This window comes from Nerophis lumbriciformis, linkage group LG19 (genome assembly GCF_033978685.3).
Source record: "Nerophis lumbriciformis linkage group LG19, RoL_Nlum_v2.1, whole genome shotgun sequence".
In the NCBI taxonomy this organism is placed as follows: domain Eukaryota; kingdom Metazoa; phylum Chordata; class Actinopteri; order Syngnathiformes; family Syngnathidae; genus Nerophis; species Nerophis lumbriciformis.
In genome coordinates, this window is record NC_084566.2 from 16,891,080 (window position 1) to 16,916,927 (window position 25,848).

The 25,848-nt window shown below is 39.0% G+C and overlaps 1 protein-coding gene across 7 annotated transcripts in view; it reads right to left on the reverse strand.

Annotated features, from left to right (window-relative positions):
* kmt2cb (lysine (K)-specific methyltransferase 2Cb) overlaps positions 1–25,848 on the reverse strand; it is a 162,132-nt gene that overhangs the window by 123,909 nt on the left and 12,375 nt on the right. For 5 of the 7 annotated variants that reach the window (XM_061979479.1, XM_061979480.1, XM_061979478.1 and 2 more), the window contains exon 1: positions 2,078–2,596. The exons of 1 other annotated variant lie outside the window; for it this stretch is intronic. In XM_061979479.1, coding sequence (XP_061835463.1) covers positions 2,078–2,298 — 221 coding nt within the window. In that variant the 5' untranslated portion in view covers positions 2,299–2,596. Of the gene's footprint in view, positions 1–2,077; positions 2,597–25,848 lie in introns of those variants that run through there. One more of the 7 variants, XM_061979477.2, reaches the window with a different exon arrangement.

Consider the following 25,848-nt stretch of genomic DNA (forward strand, 5'->3'; position numbering starts at 1 on the left):
TGGTGCTGGTGTCGGTCCACTCTGTTTCCTGAGATCCAGGGTCAACGCAGCCGTCTACCAGCAAGTTTTAGAGCACTTCATGCTTCCTGCTGCTGACCTGCTCTATGGAGATGGAGATTTCAAGTTCCAACAGGACTTGGCGCCTGCACACAGCGCAAAATCTACCCGTGCCTGGTTTACGGACCATGGTATTTCTGTTCTAAATTGGCCCGCCAACTCCCCTGACCTTAGCCCCATAGAAAATCTGTGGGGTATTGTGAAAAGGAAGATGCAGAATGCCAGACCCAAAAACGCAGAAGAGTTGAATCAATCAATCAATCAATCAATCTTTATTTATATAGCCCTAAATCACAAGTGTCTCAAAGGGCTGCACAAGCCACAACGACATCCTCGGTACAAAGCCCACATACGGGCAAGGAAAAACTCACCCCAGTGGGACGTCGATGTGAATGACTATGAGAAACCTTGGAGAGGACCGCATATGTGGGTAACCCCCCCCCCCTAGGGGAGACCGAAAGCAATGGATGTCGAGTGGGTCTGACATAATATTGTGAGAGTCCAGTCCATAGTGGATCCAACATAATAGTAAGAGTCCAGTCCATAGTGGGGCCAGCAGGACACCATCCCGAGCGGAGACGGGTCAGCAGCGCAGAGATGTTCCCAGCCGATGCACAGGCGAGCGGTCCACCCCGGGTCCCGACTCTGGACAGCCAGCACTTCATCCATGAAGGCCACTATCAGAGCAACCTGGGCTCTCATAACACCTGAGCAGTGCCAGAAACTCATCGACTCCATGCCACGCCGCATTAACGCAGTAATTGAGGCAAAAGGAGCTCCAACCAAGTATTGAGTATTGTACATGCTCATATTTTTCATTTGCATACTTTTCAGTTGGCCAACATTTCTAAAAATCCCTTTTTTGTATTAGCCTTAAGTAATATTCTAATTTTGTGACACACGGAATTTTGGATTTTCATTTGTTGCCACTTCAAATCATCAAAATTAAATGAAATAAACATTTGAATGCATCAGTCTGTGTGCAATGAATAAATATAATTTACAAGTTACACCTTTTGAATGCAATTACTGAAATAAATCAAGTTTTTCAAAATATTCTAATTTACTGGCTTTTACCTGTATATACACACACACACACACACACACACACATATAGCCCGGCCGCCGGCCAAATTCTTTCAAGCCAATGCAGCCCCCGGGTCAAAAAGTTTGGGGACCCCTGTTTTATATACGTAGTTATTGCTATTATTATTTTACTTGTGTTTTATCCATTACTAATTCATATCCTTTTTTTTTAAAACTATATTTAAAGTTGAGTTTTGGTGGTAAAATAAACACTCTTTTTGTTTAAAGTAATGAATAATTGTGTAATAAATTGTGATTACAATATCAATCAAAATAATCTGATTATTATTTTTGCCATTATCGTGCAGCCTTAAAAAATCACATTACGGGGAAACAAAATTGTAACTCTCAAACAGGAGAGGATTTAAAGGGTGCCTTGAGGAACACTCCAGTTGTAAATCACAAGTTTGGACCCCAGTGTTGTGTTTGCTAACAAGGTTAAAATGTCAATACAAGGATATGCCAATGTGTTTACAGTGGTACAAGTTCCTATTCACAACAGGAGCACTCTCTAGTGTTTTTAGGAATTTGCTGCAAAAATGTTCGTTTCTCAAAATGTTAACTGACCCCAGTTGAAAAGCCCACCTATACAGCTTGTAAAGTAGCATATCTTTTCAATCTACTGAAAATTACCCAACACAGCCATTATTGTCTAAATAGCTGGCAGTTTAGCTTGGCTTGTTCAGGTTGCGTACCAAACTATACCGTAGTAGAAAAGGTACTGTACATTGGAGAAATAGCCAAGTACGAAAATGACAAACCAGTTACCTGTAAAGTTGTTCTGCTGTTAAATACGTTTAGAAAACGTGCTTCGAAAGTCGTAAACAGCTAAAGTATGGTTTCCACCTTGTTCAATTGGCAGCAAATAAAATAAGGTTAACATATCAGTGCATTTCAAACAAAAATATATATTTTACATAAAGTGGAAACATACTTTTTTCTGTTCTTAGAGGAGGCTGAGGGTTGCTCCTGTGGTAGGCAGGCAGCAGCACCAGCAGCATCCTTGCGTGGCCTGCCACGTGGTCGCTTGTCGGCATGAGCCGGACTCCCTGTGGATGTGGCCCCTGCACAGCTGGAGGGTCCCTGGTCAGAGGGTTCCACAGTCTTTTCCTCTGATGACATTCTGACACAAACATAAACAAAAGATGCTATCATGGTATTGCATTTCGGATGCGTTCTGATGGGAATGTTTTTTTTTTTACCCCCCACCAGTAAAGTAATTAAAATGTTGGTTTCACTTTATTACCTCAAACAAGATCCGAAATGTAAAGTAGGATGGCTTAGACTGCAAGCGCAAATTCCAATTTATTCACTTGAATAGTCAGCAATATCAATTTTGGATTGATATTGTAATCAAGATTTATTATTCATTGATTTGAAAACAGTATTCATTGTACCACCAAAACTCAACTTTAAATAGTTAAAAAATATATAAATATATAAATTAATAACGAACAAACCACAACAAGTAAAATAACAGTAGTGACAATATATTAAAATAACAATAGCGATACAAAAAAAAATAAAAAATCAGTTTTTCCATTTTAATTGTTTTTAATTCCGTTATTACCTTTTACACTTATTTTACCACCATATGATGTGTGCTTTTAGTTTTAAATCAAACTTCATAAAATGTTTGTTTATTAAATGCAAAAATCCTCACAATTAGTTTTTGAAAATTCTAAGCACATTTAAAATTACCGCGATAATAATGATAACCGTGATCATTTTGCTTACAATAACCGTGATATGAAATGTTCATACCATGACATCCCTAATATACGGTATACATTGATAGATATATATACATACATACATGCACACCAACGCACACCAACGCACACCAACGCACGCACGCACGCACGCACGCACGCACGCACGCACGCACGCACGCACGCACGCACGCACGCACGCACGCACGCACGCACGCACGCACGCACGCACGCACGCACGCACGCACGCACGCACGCACGCACGCACGCACGCACGCACGCACGCACGCACGCACGCACGCACGCACGCACGCACGCACGCACGCACGCACGCACGCACGCACGCACGCACGCACGCACGCACGCACGCACGCACGCACGCACGCACGCACGCACGCACGCACGCACGCACGCACGCACGCACGCACGCACGCACGCACGCACGCACACACACACACACACACACACACACACACACACACACACACACACACACACACACACACGTTGTGTATTTGGGATCTGCATAAATCCTGAAAATTTGAAATCAAAGCGTGATTGAAGAGATATTTTTAAAACAATCTTGCCTTCCTTTAGCGGATTATCCATAAATGGCAGTGCTAATCAACTGGTGACCAAATCCGGCCCGGGATTGACACCAAATTGGCCCCCCAGTTCAGATCAAAAATTGGGAGACAAACATCTTTGAAGCTAGTTGCTAAAAGCACTAGCGTACAAGAGTACCAGTGTAAACACAGTGGTAGATCCTTGCATTAAAATTCAAACCTCCTCATGGCCAACGTCCACTACAGCGGACAGTATTTTGCATAACAGGGCTATTTTTCTTTAGCATTCTGTAACTCATAAAATAACAAGATCATAAACAAACGTCAGACGATAATGGTTCTCAAAACAAGAATAATTGTGAAGGGAGAGGTCCGGTAACCTGACTCTCGCCAGATCCTTGTAGTTCGCTGAGCTCCACACAAGGATCTGGGATCGAGGGCAATGCAAACTCCTTCAAGATAGCAACAAATAATGAACCAATCAGGATTGCCGGGCGGGATTTCATAGATGTGACGTAGCGCCGAAGCGACTGTTTGAGTCAAACAACAATGGCGGCACGCAGCGAGGAGTCGTGTGCTGACATTGATTCTGCTACTGCAACTGTTTTGTCAAATCTATCGAATATTTAATATAATTCTATTCTATTATAATTCTATAATCTATTGTTGCTTGCTGCAAAAAATAAAGTATCATCATCCCTGGTGAGCGTGTCACACAATCAGTCCTTTGCCTTCCCGGTCACCGTATCAGCTGATATTTGACACAGGCCCCCATTTTGGACCTACAGAATCAGCATGTCCTCATCCATTTGTGTCAACAAGATGAAACGAAGTCTGAGAACCTTGTCCGTGGCCACCTATTAGGACCTTTCAAAGTACAAAATACGATCTGCCTTGAAGACGGAGCATTTAATTTTGAAAGAAAACCGCATACTTTATTTTGTGTTTGTGCAGCGGCATGTCCTTACATTCCGCAGGCGGTGGAAATTGACACATTGACTTGAATAAAAACAGAAAGATTCCGTGGCTGTTCTGCATTCAGTGGAAATCCGGGGTTAGTCTTCCAACACGGAAGAAACAAGATCTTTGTTGGAGGAACAGGTCAGTAAAAGACAACGTTTTTTCCCAACACATTAAAACTTGACACAAAGTGCAATGTGCGCTAGTAACTACGAGAGGTCAGAGGGAAAATTGAACAACAAATCAATGATTGAAATGACAAACTGTCATCCATAGAATTAGGGATGTCCCGATCCAGGTTTTTGCACTTCCGATCCGATACCGATACTGGCCTATCCGAGCATGTATTAAAGTTTAAAGTTATTTAGCCTACTTAGTTGTCAGAATCATGTTGAAAAGGGTTTTAGTACTCTTGATAACAACAAGCCAGTTGAATTAGGGGAGTTTGAATAATACACAATGGTTGGTAACAAGAAACTGACCTGTTTATTCAAGGATAAACACAAAATAGACAAAATTATACATGACAAACAGAAATGGCATCATTGAACTAGGGCTGGGCGATATGGCCTTTTTTAAATATTGCGATATTTTAAGGCCATATTGCGATACACGATATATATCTGGATATTTTGCCTTAGCCTTGAATGAACACTTGATGCATATAATCACAGCAGTATGATGATTCTATGTGTCTACATTAAAACATTCTTCTTCATACTGCATTAATATATGCTACTTTTAAACTTTCATGCAGAGAAGGAAATCACAACTAAAAAAATCACAAATTTTTTCATACGGTGTTGATCTGGAAATGTTTGCCTCGCCATTTTGATGGTGTGGACGTGTGGCACCAAATGGAGATAAGCGTCTCGACAGACGTTACAATATTTGAACAATGATGACGAAAACTGTTTTCTCTGTCGTGTCCATGTGTCGAAAATTGTTATGCGCTTATTTTTTTTATTTGATTTTGTGCGTGGCATAGATTTGCCGTGCGCAGAGGAGGCTTGAGCAGTGCGCAATTGCACAGGCGCGCACCTTAGAGGGAACCTTGCTAGCACGGCTGCGCTAGTATCACAGCTAACGTTAGCCATGCTGCTACCTCTCTGCTCGGGGAGGGGGTATACGTATGTGACGTATGACGTGACAGTATGTGACGTGTGTAAGAAGGTGCGCTTGCTGTCTGTGAGAAGGAGACACAGGAAAGAGTGAGAAGAGCCTGTCGTGTAATGCCAGCAGCTAAAAGCAACTGCGTGAGAATCAACAGACCTGTGGATGTGTTGAAGGTGTGCTGGAAAATGCGGAACGGAAATTAGGGAGCAGCAGAAAAGTGGAATGTTTTATTTAAGTCGGTGCGTTGGAAAACACGGACCGGAGTTTTTTTTAAAACTGGATCTAGATCGGCTTTTTCCCATGCCTTGCCGATAGGCATTTTTTGGCAAATATCGGCGGCCGATCCGATCCAAATATTGGATCGAGACATCCCTACATAGAATACCATGTGTGTTGACAAGAACATACAGCCATAGAAGCACATTTAATCTAGGTAACCAAACCGGTGAAAGATTCAAAAGTGTTGCAGTCAGAGCTGACTAACTGCTGTGCTCACTTGCTAAGCTAACAAAAACAGCTCAAGCTAAAATGCCTGTAAAACTGAGAGTTGACTCCCTGACGTCACACACACAGACCCACACACTGCTCTCATGTACATATACATATACACAGTACTTTATACAAAACTTATCTCAACTGCATTATGCCAGATATTTGAAGTTTTTATGTATTTTTTTTTTAAATCAATGTATTAATTACTTTCACTAGCAACTAATTGCATTTATTAAAGAGTAATTATGTTAGTAATTCAATTACTTCTTTGGTAAAGTAACGAGTAACTAAAATTAATAACTTTTTAAAAGTAAATTTCAGAACACAGCCCAATGTCGATTTTTCTTATATTTTAAAGACTTTTCCTTTTTTCTTAACTGAAAACACCTCTTAAGTTGGGATTCTATTATGCAATACCTACTTTTCTAACTTTTTAGTACCTTAAACTCAAGGCATGGTGGATATACTGTATTTAGTTTAATTGAGCGTTGCAGTAGGCCTTATGATGGCATTGTGTTTATATGTATGAGGGCACATGTGTACTTTGTATGAGTGTTAATAATGATAATGTGATATTTAAGTCATTTCATATTGCTCCTAATTTTTTTTATGTGCTACAAAGACATTTCTGTGCTACTAATTTTTTTTCATTTACTAGCACCGGTGGTACTAGTAAAATTCTAAGCGCAAAGGACTCGCTTTGCGCGCATCCACCATTTTTGTTTTACGCAGCAACATTTGTAGTCCCCACGACAACATGCCCAAGATACGACACAAATAACAAAAATGCTCTGTTATTGGTTGTATTACCTAACTCAGGACACTATTCAAATCTCCAGTCTCATCAGAAGAAGTAAGAAGTGCCTGGCTAACTTTTTTGTTTTGCGGCAATGTGCCTTTAACTTGGAAGAAGTATCTCTGCGGGTGTGCAAAGCAAACCACTTCAAGCATTCCTGCTTCACAAAACTGCATCAGTATACAGATGGATTTTCTCAGAAGCTAATTTTAATGGCGGGCTCAGTGTCCACTATTTATGGCAATGGAAGAGACAATAAAACGCTAATTACTAACAGTAGGTGAGAAATGTGTAACTGACACGTTAGCAATGTTAACTCAATTTGTTGTTTATCTAGCTTAGCCTTCTAATGTAAGACAAGTAATGCCATCTCTCTTTCCAAAAATATAGATTACTATTTGAGTCACGCTTGACAAACTACACTATAGCAATCTCGGACACAGGCAATTACAGTGTTTGTTAGCCAGCGTGAGGATTCAGTTAAGCTCAAACTAACCAGCGTCCGGCTGGAAAATTCCTGCATACACAGCATTTCATGTAGAATAATACAAAACTCACAATGTTTTTTCTGTAGTGACTGTGCCAGAGGTGGACATGCATCCTACCGAGGTGGCAAATTATGACGCGTTAGTACTATCGCAGGACCAAGCAAATAATCTCAAGATCCCCATCCTATCAATTCCGAGATATGAACAAAACTATTTAGGGCACACTGTGCAAAATAGACGTATCATTATTAATATTAGTATTACGAATACCATTCACAAAAATGCCTCAAAACAGACTCAAAATAAGCCCATTACCTATAATATTGGCTTTTTTTAACACCAGATCATTGTCTCTCAAAACATTATAAATTAATGAGATCATTAGAGACAACAATCTTGACGTCATTCATCTCAGTGAAACCTGGCTCAAACCAGATGAATTTCTCCCGCTTAACGAGGCATCTCCTCCTAACTATACGAGTGCACATATTGCCCGTCCCTTTAAAAGGGGTGGAGGGGTCGCTCTAATATCCAATGAAAACCTCAACCTTAGCCCTTACCTAAGTAATAAATATAAATCATTTGAGGTGCTTACTATGAGGTCTCACACACCGCTACTTCTCCATCTGGCTGTTATCTATTGCCTCCATGGGCCTTATTCTGACTTTATCAGTGGAATTTCAGAGTTTGTCGCTGATCTAGTGACGCACGAAGATAATATAATTATAATGGACGATTTTAATATCCATATGAATTCCCCATCAGACCCTTGGTGCGTGGCGCTCCAGACTATAATTAATAGCTGTGATCTTGTACAAATAATAAATTAACCCACGCATCGCAACGGTAATACAATAGAACTAGTCCTTGTCCGGGGTGTCACCAACTCCAAAGTTAAGATACTCCCGTACACTAAAGTAATGTGTGATCACTACCTTATAAAATTTGAAGTTCTGACTCATTGCCAACAAGCTACTAATTGCCGATGCTTTAGCAGCCGCAACATTAATACTGTCACAACGTCAACTCTTGCTGGCCTAATATGGAAATAGTGTCAAAGCGCTTTGAGTACCTTGAAGGTAGAAAGGCGCTATACATGGATAACCCATTTACTGCCTTCGGTATTGGCACCATTCCCAAATTATATGGGCTCTATCGAGAACCTCACTAACAACTATAACGATGCCCTGCACAACGCCATTTATAGTATAGCACCGCTAAAGCTAAAAAAGGCCCCTGCGTACCCCCTGGTTCACAGAAGAAACCAGGTCTCTAACCATCATGTAGGGGGAAAAAAAAATAAAAAATATATATATATATATATATATATATATATATATGTATATAAAATAGCTGCACTGTTTTATAAGCCACTGGGCTTAAAGTGTAAGACAAAAGTAGAGGCTTGTAGTCTGGAATGTACAGTATATCATATTGCTGATATACTTTAGGGAGTTATTTATTTATTAAACAATGTATTTAATTTTATAAGAAATACAGCTGCACCAAAAAACTCCCTACACTTTTTGTTTTTGTTTTTATTAACTTTAAAAAAAATAAACATGCTTTAGGCATTTAAACAAAGTCAAATGTTAGCCTTTGTAATAGTATTATTTAAAATTTTGACGCCAATATTTCATTGTTCCTGTAAATGAATATTGGCTTTAAATATCGGTTATAGGTCTCCTTTTTTAATGAAAATCTGTATCGGCCCTGAAAAACCATATCGGTTGATCTCTACTTAAAATACCCAAAATACGTAAATACTACATGTTATTAATGTGCCTATTACTACATTATATGTATACTTACAGCATGTATATAAAATGTTGGAGGTTTTTGAAGGTTTTTAGGCGAAGTAGAACAAATCCCATCTGTTGTTGGCGGACTCTTACTTGCATTTATTTACGAGTTAGACTGCATAAAAAAACAAAAAAAACATGTGTTTTATTCTCACATAAGGATTGTGGATGATAGGCAGAATTCCCCCCAAAAGTGCAGTTTCCCTTTAGGAGCAGCAGCACACTTCCAGTCTTCACAATAACAGTGCTATGCTGACAAAATATTGGTTTCGAAAGTGTACTTTTTATAAGCACTTCGTACTTCTAGCACTCATTAGTACATTTACGTTTCAAAATGCTTATACTTTTACTTAAAATATTGGTCAAAATGAACTAATGGTGTATCACCAGTAAATGTTTGCATTTAAGTAATGGATATTTTATTACTGAATTATTATTATTATTATTTAAAAAAATAACACAGATTTCCTTCTTGTGCTCTAGGGCTATAAAAAAGTTGAAATTAATTTTGAATATTTACTGTAGGAGGGCGTGTGTGCCCCTCATAGAATAGTCATGGGAAACTGGAAAACGAACATCATGTTTTCTTGTTAACAATAATTTTGCTGAGGTGAGCCTGAACTGATCACAAATTGGGAACATATTTTAGTCATAAATTATACTAATTTCAATGGGAAATATACATGCATTGCTTGAATGGCATTGGTAGCATCGATTTTACCTTGCTACACAGTGTTATAAGAAAAGAGAAACTTTAAATACTCATAAATTGTCATAGAGTGCGTGGGCGGAAATTATGAGTATGTCCTGCTTCAACAAATCAAAACATTAAAATGTACATGCTAGACATACGGCCAGTGTTGGGTTAGTTACTGAAAAACAGTAACTAGTTACAGTTACTAGTTACTTTATTTCAAAAGTAACTCAGTTACTAACTCAGTTACTTACACCAAAAAGTAATGCGTTACTGTGAAAAGTAACTATTTAGTTACTTCTTCTACTTTTTTTTTTTTAAGCGCCCATTAATGCCCTTTTAGCCTTCATTTCAGTACTGTTATTGCACTGGAGAATAATACAATGTGTTGATCAACTTGACATGCATTTGCATCACTGAACTCTGCTAAGCAATGTGCTCTACATACAACACACAAAGACAAAGATATGTTTCAAAGGGCCAATTTATTTCAGGCCAGAACAAATTGACAAAACTATTTTAAATAGCTGCAACATAACATACATAAGTAACAAACAGCATAATAACACTAACACTAACACTAACACTAACCACGTTAAACCCAGATTCCGAACTAATAAAGGTCTTAACTCATTCTCTTTCTATGCCACTTCAATATGGAATGCACTCCCAACAGGTGTAAAAGAAAGGGCATCTCTATCCTCCTTCAAAACCGCACTAAAAGAACACCTCCAGGCAACTACAACCCTAAACTAACACCCTCCCTTCCACATAATACCTCTTCGGATTGTAAATAATCAAATGTAGACACGTTTTCTTATACTTTCTGATCTCTCTCTGTGTCCACTACTTGCTATACATATCCTACCAAGTCAGTCCTACACTGTTCCAATGTCCATTTCTCTGATGATGCAATTGTTGACTGAAGTGTTGATACCAACCAAACCTACCCCCCCCCTCCATATCCCACACCCCGGATTGTAAATAATGTAAATAATTCAATGTATATACCCTGATGATTATCTTGTGTGATGACTGTATTATGATGTTAGTATATATTTGATAGTATATATCTGTATCTGGACCCCGACTTAAACAAGTTAAAAAACTTATTTGGGTGTTACCATTTAGTGGTCAATTGTACGGAATATGTACTGTACTGTGCAATCTACTAATAAAAGTTTCAATCAATCAATCAATCAATCAATCAACAACATAGCTGTAAAGCTGGCTTCACCTAAGGAAGGCACACGTGACATACACAGAGCCTAACCAGGCAGATTTGAATTGTTGTTTTGGGCAGTAGACGGGATCTTTGATCCAAGACACAACTTACATTTAACTAAATTGTGCTCGACAAAAGAAAAGAAGTGAGAATATCTCATACTTGCCAACCCTCCCGAATTTCACTGCCTCTCCCTGGGACAACCATTCTCCAAATTTCTGCCGATTTCCAGCCGGACTTAAGGCACGCCCCCTCCCGGTCTGTGCGGATCTGAGTGGGGACAGCCTGTCGTCACGTCCGCTTGGCCAACCAAAAAGTAACCACAGAACACTATACCGTATAGTCGTATAGTGTTCTGTGGTTACTTTTTTGTTGGCCAACGGTTCTATTGCGCACCCCCCTCCCCTCCCCTCCCCTCCCCTTCCCACACTCAGACACACAGTCACACGCACACACAGAGAGCGCAGAGGAAGAATCAGAAGCACGTCTCTGCTTCGCTGGAATAAAACACACTCAGATCCTCAGTTTCTAGCCGATACTACATAAAAAATAACGTAAAATAACACAGTAACGCATCATGTAGTAACGGTAACTGAGTTACTGACTATAAAAAAATAACGCGTTAGATTACTAGTTACCGCCGAAACTAACGGCGTTACAGTAACGCGTTACTTTGTAACGCATTAGTCCCAACACTGCATACGGCGAAGGCTGTAAAAACATATTGTAGATTTACGTTTCTGTTACTCTGTCTAGTAATTACCAGTGCATATATTCACTGGCCACAATTCTGATAAGATCCAATACGAGAGCAGTATCAAAAACTACCTGACTGATTTCAATAAAACTCTGTTGAAAGGTGGAGCTTGCACTTTCATATTTTAGTGCAGATGCAGCAAGAGGAATGGAATTCTGATTGTATTATATTTGGCCTTGGTGAAGGTCTGCACTCTGAGTGCAAATAATACAGCATTGTTCTTCTTTTTGCTTTCAGCAATATTTTGACACAAATACAGTCGAAATTGACAACGTCAAAGCTTATAGAGGAGCTCACAGACATCATCTCTCACTGCCTTGTCTCGTTGTTTTCTCGTATGTCTTGATTGGCCTCAATCTGCCTACGGGGTCTTAAGACAGATGGTGGTCCAATAACACAAGTCATTAGAAGGACATTACTATTATACTAAGTGTTAGGGCCACAGAAAATGAAACTACAAGGATTCAAGAGAATGACGTCGCAATATATCAAGATTACAGTTCTAATTTTAGGATAAATATTAACATATAGTCAAAGTTTAAATCATCAATATGAGCAGTTTAAGCAATTGTGCTACTTAACACTTCAGAGTAAAGAACTGCAAAAAGAAAAGAGCCCACTACACTACACATCCTAAAAAGAAGCCCAGAGATCTGCCAAATGTCAGTCAGCTCCAGGAATGGTAGCTCTAAGTTTGATCATTCTGTTGTTCTTCAGTGAATAGGCTAAGCTACCATGATGCTACTTTTTAAATGTAAGTGTAATGCTGGCACACTCACTGTCAGACAGGTCAAGACAAAAACAGCCCATTAGCATTAAAACTACAGACACACAAAACCGTGTGTTTACAGGGCTTACAAAAAGTGGACTAAATGGATTAAATGGCGTGCTTACCCAAAATTAATAGGGAAAAATCTTCCCCGGCCAGCTGGATCAAACAGACAAATGTCCATCGAGTCAGTCACTATAATATTGATCCTGATACATGCAGCACATCATGCGTGTTATTACAACTACAACAGATATGCTGTCAAGCGAGTTGTGTACAAACAAAACATGAAATGTGGGCTAATACTTCACGGATTCTGTAATATGATTGTTTATGTGTTTCAGTCAGTACAGATTGGAGTCCTATCACATTGTGTTGTGCATTTAAAACTCAAAAGCAATTCAGTTGTTGACACAGTAGCGAGCTTACGTCTAATTCCGTAGCATGCCGTCGCAAGGCGACATGTTACTATGTTAGAAAGAGTATTTGCTCTTACAATAACAATGTCGGTACAGCTTGGTTATCATACAGGTTACGAAACGTAAATTAAGTAGTGTTGGCCCCAAAAACGTGATAGGGCAACATACAGACTTCCGAAACACAAGGCAAAGTAATTTAATCAGAAACAAATAAATACAAGGGATGGATCCAAGGAGGCTGTGGAAACTTAGAGGCCAGGCGCCAAAACCATCAACAGGGATGAGGGGGAATACATGCTTCTGAACACCTGGGACGATGTCCTTTATTAGCAGAGAACAGATACTGTATGAATGGGGCGGGGAATTTTATTTAGCAGGAGAATCTACTCTTAAAATGTTGGTTGCTGTACTTTTATTGAAAATTGCTTGAATGTTTGAGCAGAAACGGTTTCCTCTCGTTAATTCAACCTAAAGTGTTGGTTGCACTTTATTCAAATAAGATTAAGTTAAAGTACCACTGATAGTCACACACACTAGGTGTGGTGAAGTTACCCTCTGCATTTGACCCATCCCCTTGTTTCATCCCCTGGGAGGTGAGGGGAGCAGTGAGCAGCAGCGGTGGCCGTGCTCGGGAATCATTTTAGTGATTTAACCACCAATTGCAACCCTTGATGTTTACTTGCGAGTAGATAAAGGGCAATGCACAGTAATTATCAACACAACTGATTATCAAAACCAGTGGGACCCAACAAGTGGGTACAAGACGAATTATTGAGTACTTAAAAACACTACAAATTATACACACAAGAAACCATCCCTGGTATTTATGGCCTTCAAAAATACACAACGATGGGGCCAGACCCATTGTCAGTAGCATTAACTCTGTGTCATTCAATATTGCTAAGTAAGTGACTGACATCTTAGCATCTTTGGTTGGCAGAGCGCCACATCATGTCGAAAACTCAATGGACTTTGTAGCAAAGATCTGACCAATCTAAGTCTATGAGCATGAACTGATGAAGCCTACTTGGATGAGAGGCGGACCGCCTTCTAAGACGAACTAAACAGTCAAGTTGCGTTCAATTGAATGCCCTGAGAATACAATGACCTGGATGAATAAGAACATCCATAGACATACTTGCTTGTTTGTATCCATAATTCTTTCATACGTAATTCCATAAGAAAACATAACAGGAATATAGGAAACTTCGCCTGCAGTGTCCAGTATCCATTATACTGTATATTTCACAGTCACACTCAGTACTTAGACTTAGATAAACTTTAATGATCCACAAGGGAAGTACGTGTCCATGCCCTAAATTAGTCCAATTTCTCAAATAGTTTGGCTCCAATTAAGGATCCTACAACCCATGGCAACACCTTAATTTGATCAGTGTTATTTTTGACAGCTGTTTTTAGTTTAGTTTTAGTTACAGTCTTTTGACAAAAATGTATTTTAGTTTTAGTCATATTTTAGTCTTCTAAATTAATTTAGTTTTAGTCTGCGAAATTCCTCAACATTTTAGTTGACTAAAATTACAGTAAATGTCGTCGACTAAAATATATAAAGTGTTAGCGGACAACGCATTTTTGAAGTTGACTTGAAAGCACTTTTATTATTATTGCAGATCATCTCAAAAACTAAATTCATAACAAGACCTGCACTTCATGAATATTTCAATAAGTACATTTCACACCAAACCTTATTGTGTGTTATTGTTTTGGCTGAAATTTAGCATTTTTTTTTTTCAAATGTTGACTAACACATGACTAAAATGATAACATTAAGAAAAAAACTAGCTTTATTCCAGATCGCCATGCATGCTCACCTATTCGTACAACAACAGTAGTGGTAGAGTAAGCAGTCCTGCTCCTTCTCTACTGTCTTTAATAGTAACCGTAATTTAGTCCAGTATGAGTCATTTGGAAATAATAGTTAGGGCCTACTTACTGTTTATTGCGTAGATGTCCTGATGATTAGACTGCAGATGGCACTTCAAGTTGTTTGCATTTTTACCAAAGAACATTAAACTACAGGGTTTAAAACATGTCTTGTTGTCTACCTTGCAAAGGCAAAATGTGTCCATATTACATATTGCGGTTGGTAGAGTGGCCGTGCCAGCAACTTGAGGGTTCCAGGTTTGATCCCCGCTTCCGCCATCCTAGTCACTGTCGTTGTGTCCTTGGGCAAGACACTTTACCCACCTGCTCCCAGTGCCACCCACACTGGTTTAAATGTAACTTAGATATTGGGTTTCACTATGTAAAAGCACTTTGAGTCACGAGAGAAAAGCGCTATATAAATGTAATTCACTTCACTTCACTACTTCTGTATCTTCCATGGGTAGAAGACATATTGTAATGATGTGTGTAACAATACAGAATAAGGATAACGATATGAGAATTACATATCACGGTTATTGTGACCAAAATTATCAAAGTCATCATTATTATTGTGGATAGTGCTAAAAAAGCTTTTCAAACACAACTAAGATAAATAGACACACTCTTCACTGAAGTGTTTTATCTGTTTTATAAGCTAATATTTAAATGTTGTACTGTAAATATTTGTTTGTACAGTAGAACTTTAAGATTTATTTCAATGAAAAGTGTGTAACAAATAAAATATATTCTAATTATGTATCACTTCACCTCCTCTCTGTTCCTCTGAGGAAAGATCTATCATCATAATTTGTGCTAAGAGAGCACAGCTTGTACTTTCAATGTGCACAACTGAATAGCTTAGTTGCTTGGACAGTAATGTGTTTATAGAAGTTTAGATTGGGGTATGTTGTTTTTAAAGGGGAAAGACGTGTCTCTTGTTTTCATGTTAGCATTATAGCTAGCGAGCTGGCACCAGTAAGTCCACCGTGGCCCATGAGTAGGGCTGGAACAATTATTTGACATTGTCGACAATAAAATTTGTCGCCGACAATTATGTTTGTCGACAATAGTCGTGACGTCAACACTCAGGCTTTTCTAGCTGGAGGTGCGTCACTCGCAAAGATATTGCCAGTGATAACATGTAAAGTGTGAAAATATTTCCTCTTATTCTTGTTAAAAACATGAATACTTTGCTCATTTTGCAAAATGTAACTTGTTTGTATGGCTGTACATCTGTGATACACAAGCTTTTAAAGCGGAAACATGATTTCGAACATTTGGCAAGAGGATGCAGACACAACCTCGGTGAGACTACTGTTAACTTCTACCTTGCTAGCTAGGTAACAAGCGTGAGACGAAGTTGTGTGAAAAATAACTATAATTTTAGCCAAAGTCAGCCAGCTAAGCTCTGTCTACATCAATTCAAGTACGTTTTAAAGCATCTCCAATTTGCAATGCCATAAAAAGGCACTTTAACAAACGCAAACCGTATTGAGTCTATTAGAGTGCTAAAATTGTCAAGAGTTAATTAATAGTCAAGTTACCAGTGTGCGGCTTTTTAAACTTCACACATTGATATTCTTTTTGAGTAAGTAAGAGTTGGTGTTTTGTTTGTTGTAATTGCTATTTTAACTGTTTGTTTTTTATAAATAAAAAAGGTTTATTGTTTTTTTTAGCACTTGTCCTTTTCTTTCTTTTAAATGGACAACATTTAACAGTCATTTACATTTTTGTAACAGCTGAATGAGCAGCACAGTTACAGTATGAATAAATATTTATTAATTAATTAGTCATAGTTGTTGTTTGGAAGCACTAGCCTAAAATCACTTAAGCTGCATTTAGAAGTCGATGGCAAAATTAGAGCTATTAAATGTGTATTTTTTGGGGGGGAAAATAGGTCGTTGACGATAACGAAGACAGAATTTTTTAGTCGACAACATCAACACTGAATCTGATCGTGTTTTGTTTTTGAAAAGTCGGACTTACACACCTGGATTATGCGATTGAAAACCAGATCTCTCAACTGCCGGAGGGGACTGCGCGGGATATAACCAGGAAGCAGATATCATTCAATGAAAACAAACAACTGTAAAGAAAAGGACACTGTTTATTTGCTTCACAAATTAAAAGAACATCACATTTTAAAGTGCTTTGATTGGAGAAAAAAGAAACAGATTTATTTAAGAAGGTAGCAAAGGAAATGTAGAGTGTCTGCTTCATTCGGACTCCCGAACAAAATACCAATGAGATGTGTGCAGCTGAGATAGGCTCCAGCGCCCCCCGTGACCCCGAAAGGGACAAGCGGTAGAAAATGGATGGATGGATGAGAGAACGAAGCAGGCATATAAGTAATATAGCGTACACAAACTTCTTCATGCTGCATTTGTGCACTCCAAAATGATTAGCAAAACCTCTTTATTCCACAAGATATTCCAGAACAATAGCAACTTTCATCTGGAACAGTATAGTATCGGCCGGTGCAAGAACGGTCTTTTCCTTCGGATTTAAAACTCCCTCCATCAATCCACAGAGCCTTAAGCATGAACTCAAGGACATTCAAAAGTTTTGTCTCCATTATTCTGTCTGAAAATACCTTAAAAAAAAAAAATCTGCCGCAAATCTTTCTTTGCTTCGGACCTGCATCTGCTCCGATACATTCTTGGCAGTAGCGTCATGTTCGTAGCGCAATCCAAGATCATTTCTGGATGTGGTCTGTTATTTAACATTAGCATATCCATTAAAGACGTAATGTTTCTAATATGTCTCATTATTACAGCTGATATCAGCTACTACAGAGCTAAACTTTTTACATAGGAGTCGCAGATGCCTGGTGTGACGTCGTAGGTCAACTGGAAAAGCAATACGTTTATCTGCACTAAACAGAAATAGGCGCCTTCCAGTGTAAAGGAAGCACACAGCATATGACCATTAGTCGCATTAGAGAGAGTGCATGGACACTTGGACTTCAAATGTTGGTGTGAAATTACAAAAAAAAAACTATTTGCGAAATCAGACTAATTTAGTGCATGGAAACGTAGTGACTAGAGGTGGGTACCTCGCGATTCGATTACGATTACAAATCAGGAGCTACAATTTGATTAAAAAGCGATTATTGATGCAGCTTTAATTTATGTATATTGATGCAGTTTTACATTTCTTTTCGTTTCATTAAATACGTGTTTTTATCACTTGCAACTTTTAAAAACAGTGCAATTGTGATAAGAAACAGTTTAATTAGTTTCCGATTACAATTATTAAATTAATAAAAATGTGTGCAAAACTAACATAATGCCCCCAAAAAAAGGAGATGGTCGGATTTCTCGGTGAGGTGGCTCGCTGCGGTCAGCCAAATTTTAGAACTGTCTGTTTCACTTTATTCACAATGAATAAATCGATTATTAAAGTTTATTAATCGATTATATAATCGTCCATGTCCAAATTGCGGTGCATCTAAAAATCTATTATTTTCCCCACCTTCAGTAGTGACTGTTTAATTTGTTTGCTAAAAAGATACTAAATCGGTTTCAACTCACTGAATCTTTTCGGATCGTTTAAAAAAAAGAAGAAGACATAATTCCTGAGTTGTATCAGCAACCACAAATATCAAATGGAATCGTTGATAAAATGAATCGTTACACCACTACTAATAAGACTTAGTGTCAGTGTGAAGTGAACTTGTTTTACTCACAATCGATGCTATTGCGCTTCATTAATCGTCCTCCGACCCATCCAGTAATCTACGGGCCAATATCAATCCACTCAAAAAAGTAAAACTAATTAAAGTAATATAATAATCCCAAAAGTTGCTTTGAAGCAACATGGCATCCACTGACAGGTGTCTTGTCGTCTTCTGACATCACTCTATCGCGCTGTGTTGGCGTGGCATAAAAAAAACACATTTCTTAAATGTGTTTCACTTCATTTTGTCTCTTGACTCTACAAACTGGATGGTCAAGCATTACCCTTGATCACGGAGTGTTTTTATTTCGTACACACTACACAGATGCATACATTGATTGCTGTCAATACTCAATATAGCCTGCGGTCAGTCACTCAAATATGTCTGTGGGCAACATAAACACACAAAATTCCTATTGTTACAAAATGCACACCCACTCAACATGCTAATTAACTGTATTGATTTATATTATATGGGCAGCACGGTGGAACAGGGGTTAGTGCATGTGCCTCACAATACGAAGGTCCTGAGTAGTCCTGAGTTCAATCCCGGGTTTGGGATCTTTCTGTGTGGAGTTTGCATGTTCTCCCCGTGACTGCGTGGGTTCCCTCCGGGTACTCCGGCTTCCTCCCACCTCCAAAGACATGCACCTGGGGATAGGTTGATTGGCAACACTAAATTGGCCCTAGTGTGTGACTGTGAGTGTGAATGTTGTCTGTCTATCTGTGTTGGCCCTGTGATGAGGTGGCAACTTGTCCAGGGTGTACCCCGCCTTCCACCCAAATGCAGCTGAGATAGGCTCCAGCACCCCCCGCGACCCCAAAATGGACAAGCGGTAGAAAATGGATGGTTGGATGGATTTATGTTATATATTTTATATAATACAGTATATCATGTAATTGGTCTGTGTGCTGCACGTGAATGCCATACATAAATATTTCCAGCTGAGTGTAATTGTATTGAATAGAAACAGTGATGTATCCGTTTGGTCTATACAAGATGACATAACAACTGCATTGCACCCTGCACTGCAAACATAGTTGACATATTTAAAAATGAAAACGCAGGTGTTGAGAAAAGACTTCCCTGCTCTGAGATGTTCCATGCTGTTGTTTTTTGTGCGAACAAAAACGGTCATGAAAAAATGCATTTTCCCCACATCTTTATGTACACTAATTAAATATAAAACGGATAAGACTACTGATAAATACTGGTATAGATAAGGAATATCGATATTGGTAACGGTATCAAACGATAAAAAGGATAGTGATGTATCATATTGTAATTGCATGCATGTTTGATATAAACTTAAACCATAACCATAAATGCTTTGAGTTTCAAGTAAAAGAAAACACACAAAAAGATGCATGAGTTATTTATTCAACAATGGTGGTCAAACTATAGTATTAGAAGCTGTCACGTCATCATTAACTTACGAATAAAGATGTTTAGCACAGCATCAGTGATCGCGTCCACAACTAGCTAGCGTTGACACTCGTAGTAGCACGCCGTTTTTCACACAGCTTTTGGACGACATGTAGTCATCATTTTTGCAAAAGTAACATATCACCAGACACGTAAAAGTCTTTTGGGAACTGTTCGGCTCTCTTTCGTAGATTGAGGTAGCTGTATGTCCGTAGGCAGGCACAGGGATTGCCTGAGAAGGGTGCAGGGCTACTGACACGTAAATCATAGGGCCCTGGATTACTCCAAGTTATGGCTGACATTTATCTTGCCCTCAGCTGCACGTTTAGCTCCAAGTTCGGTCATTGTGCTCATATGATTCTGCTTACTTCTGCGTACTTTGTAACCGGAAGTGGGGCGGCAAAAGGTTGACTTTAATTGGCTGTTGTCACGTCCATTTGATCGAGACAAGTTTGATCGAGTTTATATTAGGGCCGTTTATACAAAACCCGAAACCAGTGAAGTTGGCACGTTGTATAATACGTAAATAAAAACAGAATGCAATGATTTGCAAATCCTTTTCAACCTATATTCAATTGAATAGACTGCAAAGACAAGATATTTAATGTTCGAACTGAGAAACGTAATTTTTTTTTTTGCAAATAATCATTAACTTAGAATTTAATGGCAGCAACACATTACAAAAAAGTTGGCACAGGGGCATTTGTACCACTGTGTTACATGGCCTTTCCTTTTAACAACACTCAGTGAACTTTTGGGAACTGAGGAGACCAATTTTTGAAGCTTTTCAGGTGGAATTCTTTCCCATTCTTGCTTGATTTACAGCTTAAGTTGTTCAACAGTCCGGGGTCTCCGTTGTCGTATTTGACACTTCATAAAGCGCCACACATTTGCAATTTGAGACAAGTCTGGACTACAGGCAAGCCAGTCTAGTACCCGCACTCTTTTACAATGAAGCCACGCTGTTGTCACACGTGGCTTGGCAATGTCTTGCTGAAATAAGCAGGGGCGTCCATGACAACGTTGCTTGGATGGCAACATATGTCGCTCCAAAACCTGTATGTACCTTTCAGCATTAATAGTGCCTTCACAGATGTGTAAATTACCCATGCCTTGGGCACTAATACACCCCCATACCATCACAGATGCTGGCTTTTGAACTTTGCGCCTATAACAATCCGGATGGTTCTTTTTTTCCTCTTTGTTCCGGAGAACACGACGTCCACAGTTTCCAAAAACAATTTGAAATGTGGACTCATCAGACCACAGAACACTTTTCCACTTTGCATCAGTCCATCTTAGATGAGCTCGGGCCCAGCGAAGCCAGCGGCGTTTTTGGGTGTTGTTGATAAATGACTTTCGCTTTGCATAGTAGAGTTTTAACTTGCACTTACAGATGTAGCGACGAACTGTAGTTACTGACAGTGGTTTTATGATGTGTTCCTGAGCCCATGTGGTGATATCCTTTACACAACGATGTCGCTTTTTGATGCAGTAACGCCTCAGTGATCGAAGGACCGTAATATCATCGCTTACGTGCAGTGATTTCTTCAGATTCTCTGAACCCTTTGATGATATTACGGACCGTAGATGATGAAATCTCTAAGTTCTTTGCAATACCTCGTTGAGAAATGTCGTTCTTAAACTGTTCAACAATTTGCTTACGCATTTGTTCACAAAGTGGTGGCCCTCGCACAATCCTTGTTTGTGAATGACTGAGCATTTCATTGAAGCTGCTTTTATACCCAATTATGGCACCCACCTGTTCCCAATTAGCCTGTTCACCTGTGGGATGTTCCATATAAGTGTTTGATGAGCATTCCTCAACTTTCTCAGTCTTTTTCGCCACTTGTGCCAGCTTTTTTCAAACATGTTGCAGGCATCAAATTCTAAATGAGCTAATATTTGCAAAAAATAAAGTTTTCCAGTTTGAACGTTAAGTATCTTGTCTTTGCAGTCTATTCTATTGAATATATGTTGAAAAGGATTTGCAAATCATTGTATTCTGTTTTTATTTACGCTTTACATAACATGCCAACTTCACTGGTTTTGGGTTTTGTATTAGAGGTGCACAATTAATCAAATTTTAATGTTGATCACAATTTTGGCAGCTCCGATTAAATAAATGATCCTCGGCGATATTAACATTTCAAAAAACAGGCTCCACTGCATTTCAAACAAAACAAGTTCACCACTAACATTAATAATATAATAGACAGTGGACTCATGTAAGAGAGTGGGTGACAACAGATGTTAAAGGAAATCAGCCAGTAGCTCCCAAAAATATTAGGAAAAATAAATGCATTTTTACTTCGTTACCCTCCCCTACCGCAGAGGTACCCGCAGGGTACCATCAGGCATGCATTTTAAGCCCGGAACACGACCGCACGCCTCACTGTTCTCTAGGCACTCCCGCTTGTTTCCTGAAAAAGCGGAAATGCTGACCGGGCGGATGAACTTACAACAAACGCCACAACAAGTTGCACAGCAAACCAAACAAATTATTGTTAAGCATTCACAACACTTCCCTTCTTTTCTCAACCGCCATCGTTTGCCCACACTGTAAATCTGGTTGCTAACCGAGCGGGCCGCCCGCAACCGGCGCAAAGCCCCTACGAACAGCTACAAAAGCAGGAGTGCTCAAACTACAGATGACCGTAACATCAACCGTGCACCGCAAGATCCCACATCTTTCCACTTCTCATAGACACGCCAAAATAACAGATGTAATCACGTTTTATTTGGCCAAACACATACCGTATTTTCCAGACCATAGGATGCACAGGATAATAAGTCGCACTGCCGATAAGCGGGTCTCGTCAGGTCTATTTTCATACAAAAGGCGCATTAAAGGGGTCATATTACTTCCTTGTATGGGTGTAACGATACACAAAAATTTCAGTTCGGTACGTACCTCGGTTTAGAGGTCACGGTTCGGTTCATTTTCGGTACATTAAGAAAACAACAAAATATAAATTTTTTGGTTATTTATTTACCAAATTTGTAAACAATGGCATAACATTAGGGGTGTAACGGTACGTGTATTTGTATTGAACCGTTACGGTACAGGGGCTTCGGTATAGTTCGGAGGTGTACCGAACGAGTTTCCACAGAAACATATTAAGTAGCCGCCTCCGCTTCCTTCTGCCTCTGTCTCTGTCAGTCCTCTACACAGCACCCAGCATTGTCCCACCCACACAACCATCTGATTGGTTACTAACAGAGCGGTAACAGCCAATCAGCAGTGCATATTCAGAGCGGTAACAGCCAATCAGCAGTGCGTATTCAGAGCGCATGTAGTCAGTGCTTAGCGTTTAGCAGGTAAGCATCAGGCAGCGGACTCTCCCCAAATGATAATAAACACCTCCCAGTCAACTACTAGTAACATCACTATGAGCCCGTTGATCTTCTAGAAATATAAAAGGCAGTTCAGCTCGCTCGCAGTCCTGGCTTGAGGTAAGGGCTAATTCGCTTTTAGCGTAACGTGAGCTCATTTTGCGGTGTGTGTGTGCGCGTGTGTGTTACGGACAGCAAAGCCCTGACTTTTTTCACTAATCTTATCTGTTGATGTTGTTCAGTTCTGTTAGCGACTTAGCACAGTAGCTAGTGATAGCACCTCTCTGCTGTTCGCTCGGTGTGTCAAATGTTTAGCTACTCCTCGGCTTGAAAGGGCATCTCCCTATAGCCCGTGCGGACCAACATAATGCAGCAGGTGGGTGACTGAAGAGTAGTTTCATACAAACTAGCCAGCAACCTTCACAGTAGAAGCTCCATCTATCCTCGCAAACAAGCGTGAGGCTATAAACCCAGTGTTAATTAACTAAATTAACGAAAACAGCAATTACTTTCCAAGAATAAACAACACGTTACGTTACTACTTACAACAAAAATAATCGGAATACTCTCAACACTGGTTATCTAGCCATAAAACACTTTGCACGTTTTGTTTAAGATACCGGTATATACCGTATATCGCCATTCGGCCTAAAAATATTGGGATATCAGTTTTGGATTAAATAAAAATGTAATTAAATTAAAATTTGTTAATTAAATTCAAAAATCCTCACATTTATTGGCATAATACATTTTTGGACAATTTTGACAGAATGTTAGGTCAAAGATTAATACATCTGTAAATGTATCAGTAAGTGCTTTAGGTACATTATGCTTGTGTAAGGTGCATTTATTTATTATACTAATTATGTTAGTGCAGTGAGACCGGATGTGGCGCACTGCGCTTTTGTGAAGGGAGGAAGTGTGATTTGCTGTTGTTTTCAGCTTGATGAGTAAAGAGGCTCTAAAAAAAACAGAAAAAAAAACAGCGCCTCTCAAGTTGTGATTGCCGTTTGAACATTGTTGTTACGTACATGAATAATGTTGTTCACAACAACACAAGCAGTTGAGATGTGTTCAGGGTACATGGATTGTTCTTGTTAGCTTTAGCTTTGTGGTTTAGTCCGTGTTTTTTTTTAAGGGGCCGTCTCCACATTGTTTCGTTCAGGACGGGGCTGTCGAATGTGTCGGAGATGAATGAGCACTACCGAGGACATAATTTTCCCAAACAAATGTTTCTTCTTCTCACAATGTCAGCATTTTACTCACATTTATGTTAATTTGAGCTGATATAGGCTCCAGCACCTCTGCAACCCCGAGAGGGACAATGGGTAGAAAATGGATGGATGGATGGATTCTGTGTTTAACAGCGGATTCCGTTTTATTGGCCAATTCTGTGACTCCGTTCGCGGTTATGTGTACGTGGAAATCGGATGCCTTACTTTTTTGTTGAGTTTAGTGATTATTAATTAGGCATACCAGCGCTGTGTCAAATAAAATGTAGCAACTATAGTGACATCCTAAACTTCTAGTATTTGTGCCGTTTTTTTCACTAATTTGCTCTTCATCCGTTTCACTGTAACAAGCTCCGGTATTTGAATGCACGCTGCACGGCGCATTAATCCTTAGTGTTCTTCTTCAATTATTAGTATATCGTAAATAGCCATAATCGAAATCAAAATTGTATTCATTGTACAGCTCTACAATGTACAATACATTTTTTTTTAGTGTAAGTATTTTATTCAAAACATAATTTTTATGTTCACACTTTATTGATCTGATTGATTATTTATTATTACTATTTATTGATTGCCGGAATCTTTTTAATTTATTGGAGTGTGTTTATTTGCATGCAATATGCAATGCTACATTTTTGTTTACAGAAGTATTTTATTCAAGACAGAAGTCTAAATTTTGCACTTTTTTAATTTCAATGTTGGAGATTATTATTAATTTGCATGCAATGTGCAATGCTACATTTTTGTATAAAGAAGTATTTTATTAAAGACAGAAGTAATGCCTCTAGTTTGAAAATGATTCCAAACAAAGTGCAATTTATATCTGGTCTAAAAAGAACATCATTGTACAACATTGAATTTTGTGTAGGATGTAAACTACAGTCATTTATTTTTTGATCAAATATATGTGAAACTTGTTTTGAATTATCCCTGTCATTTGTATTTATTGGTTTCTTTAAAAAGTAGGGGTGAGGGGTTGAATCTGGAAAAATCGTAAATCCAATTTCTGGTTTTATTTTTAGGTCATATCGCCCAGGCCAATTGGTATGTATGTTCTTAGTGTTGACAAACCAGGAACAGCAGCGTGTAATTATATCTTAACTCCTTATTGCTCGAACGACACAATTCTTGTATTCATTCGCAGCTCAGACCTTAGTCAGCAGTGCTAAGCCTCCTGGGTAATATAGTATATAAACATTTGGCACACCCACATCATCACGTCATTGATTTCATTGACAGAGATTTATACGTGTGATGATAGTTGACGTGGACAACAGTGTAAACGACAGCAAAATAAGGGAGTTTTGGTGGGGTTTGTTTTTATATTATAGTAATTTGACAATGGGTTTA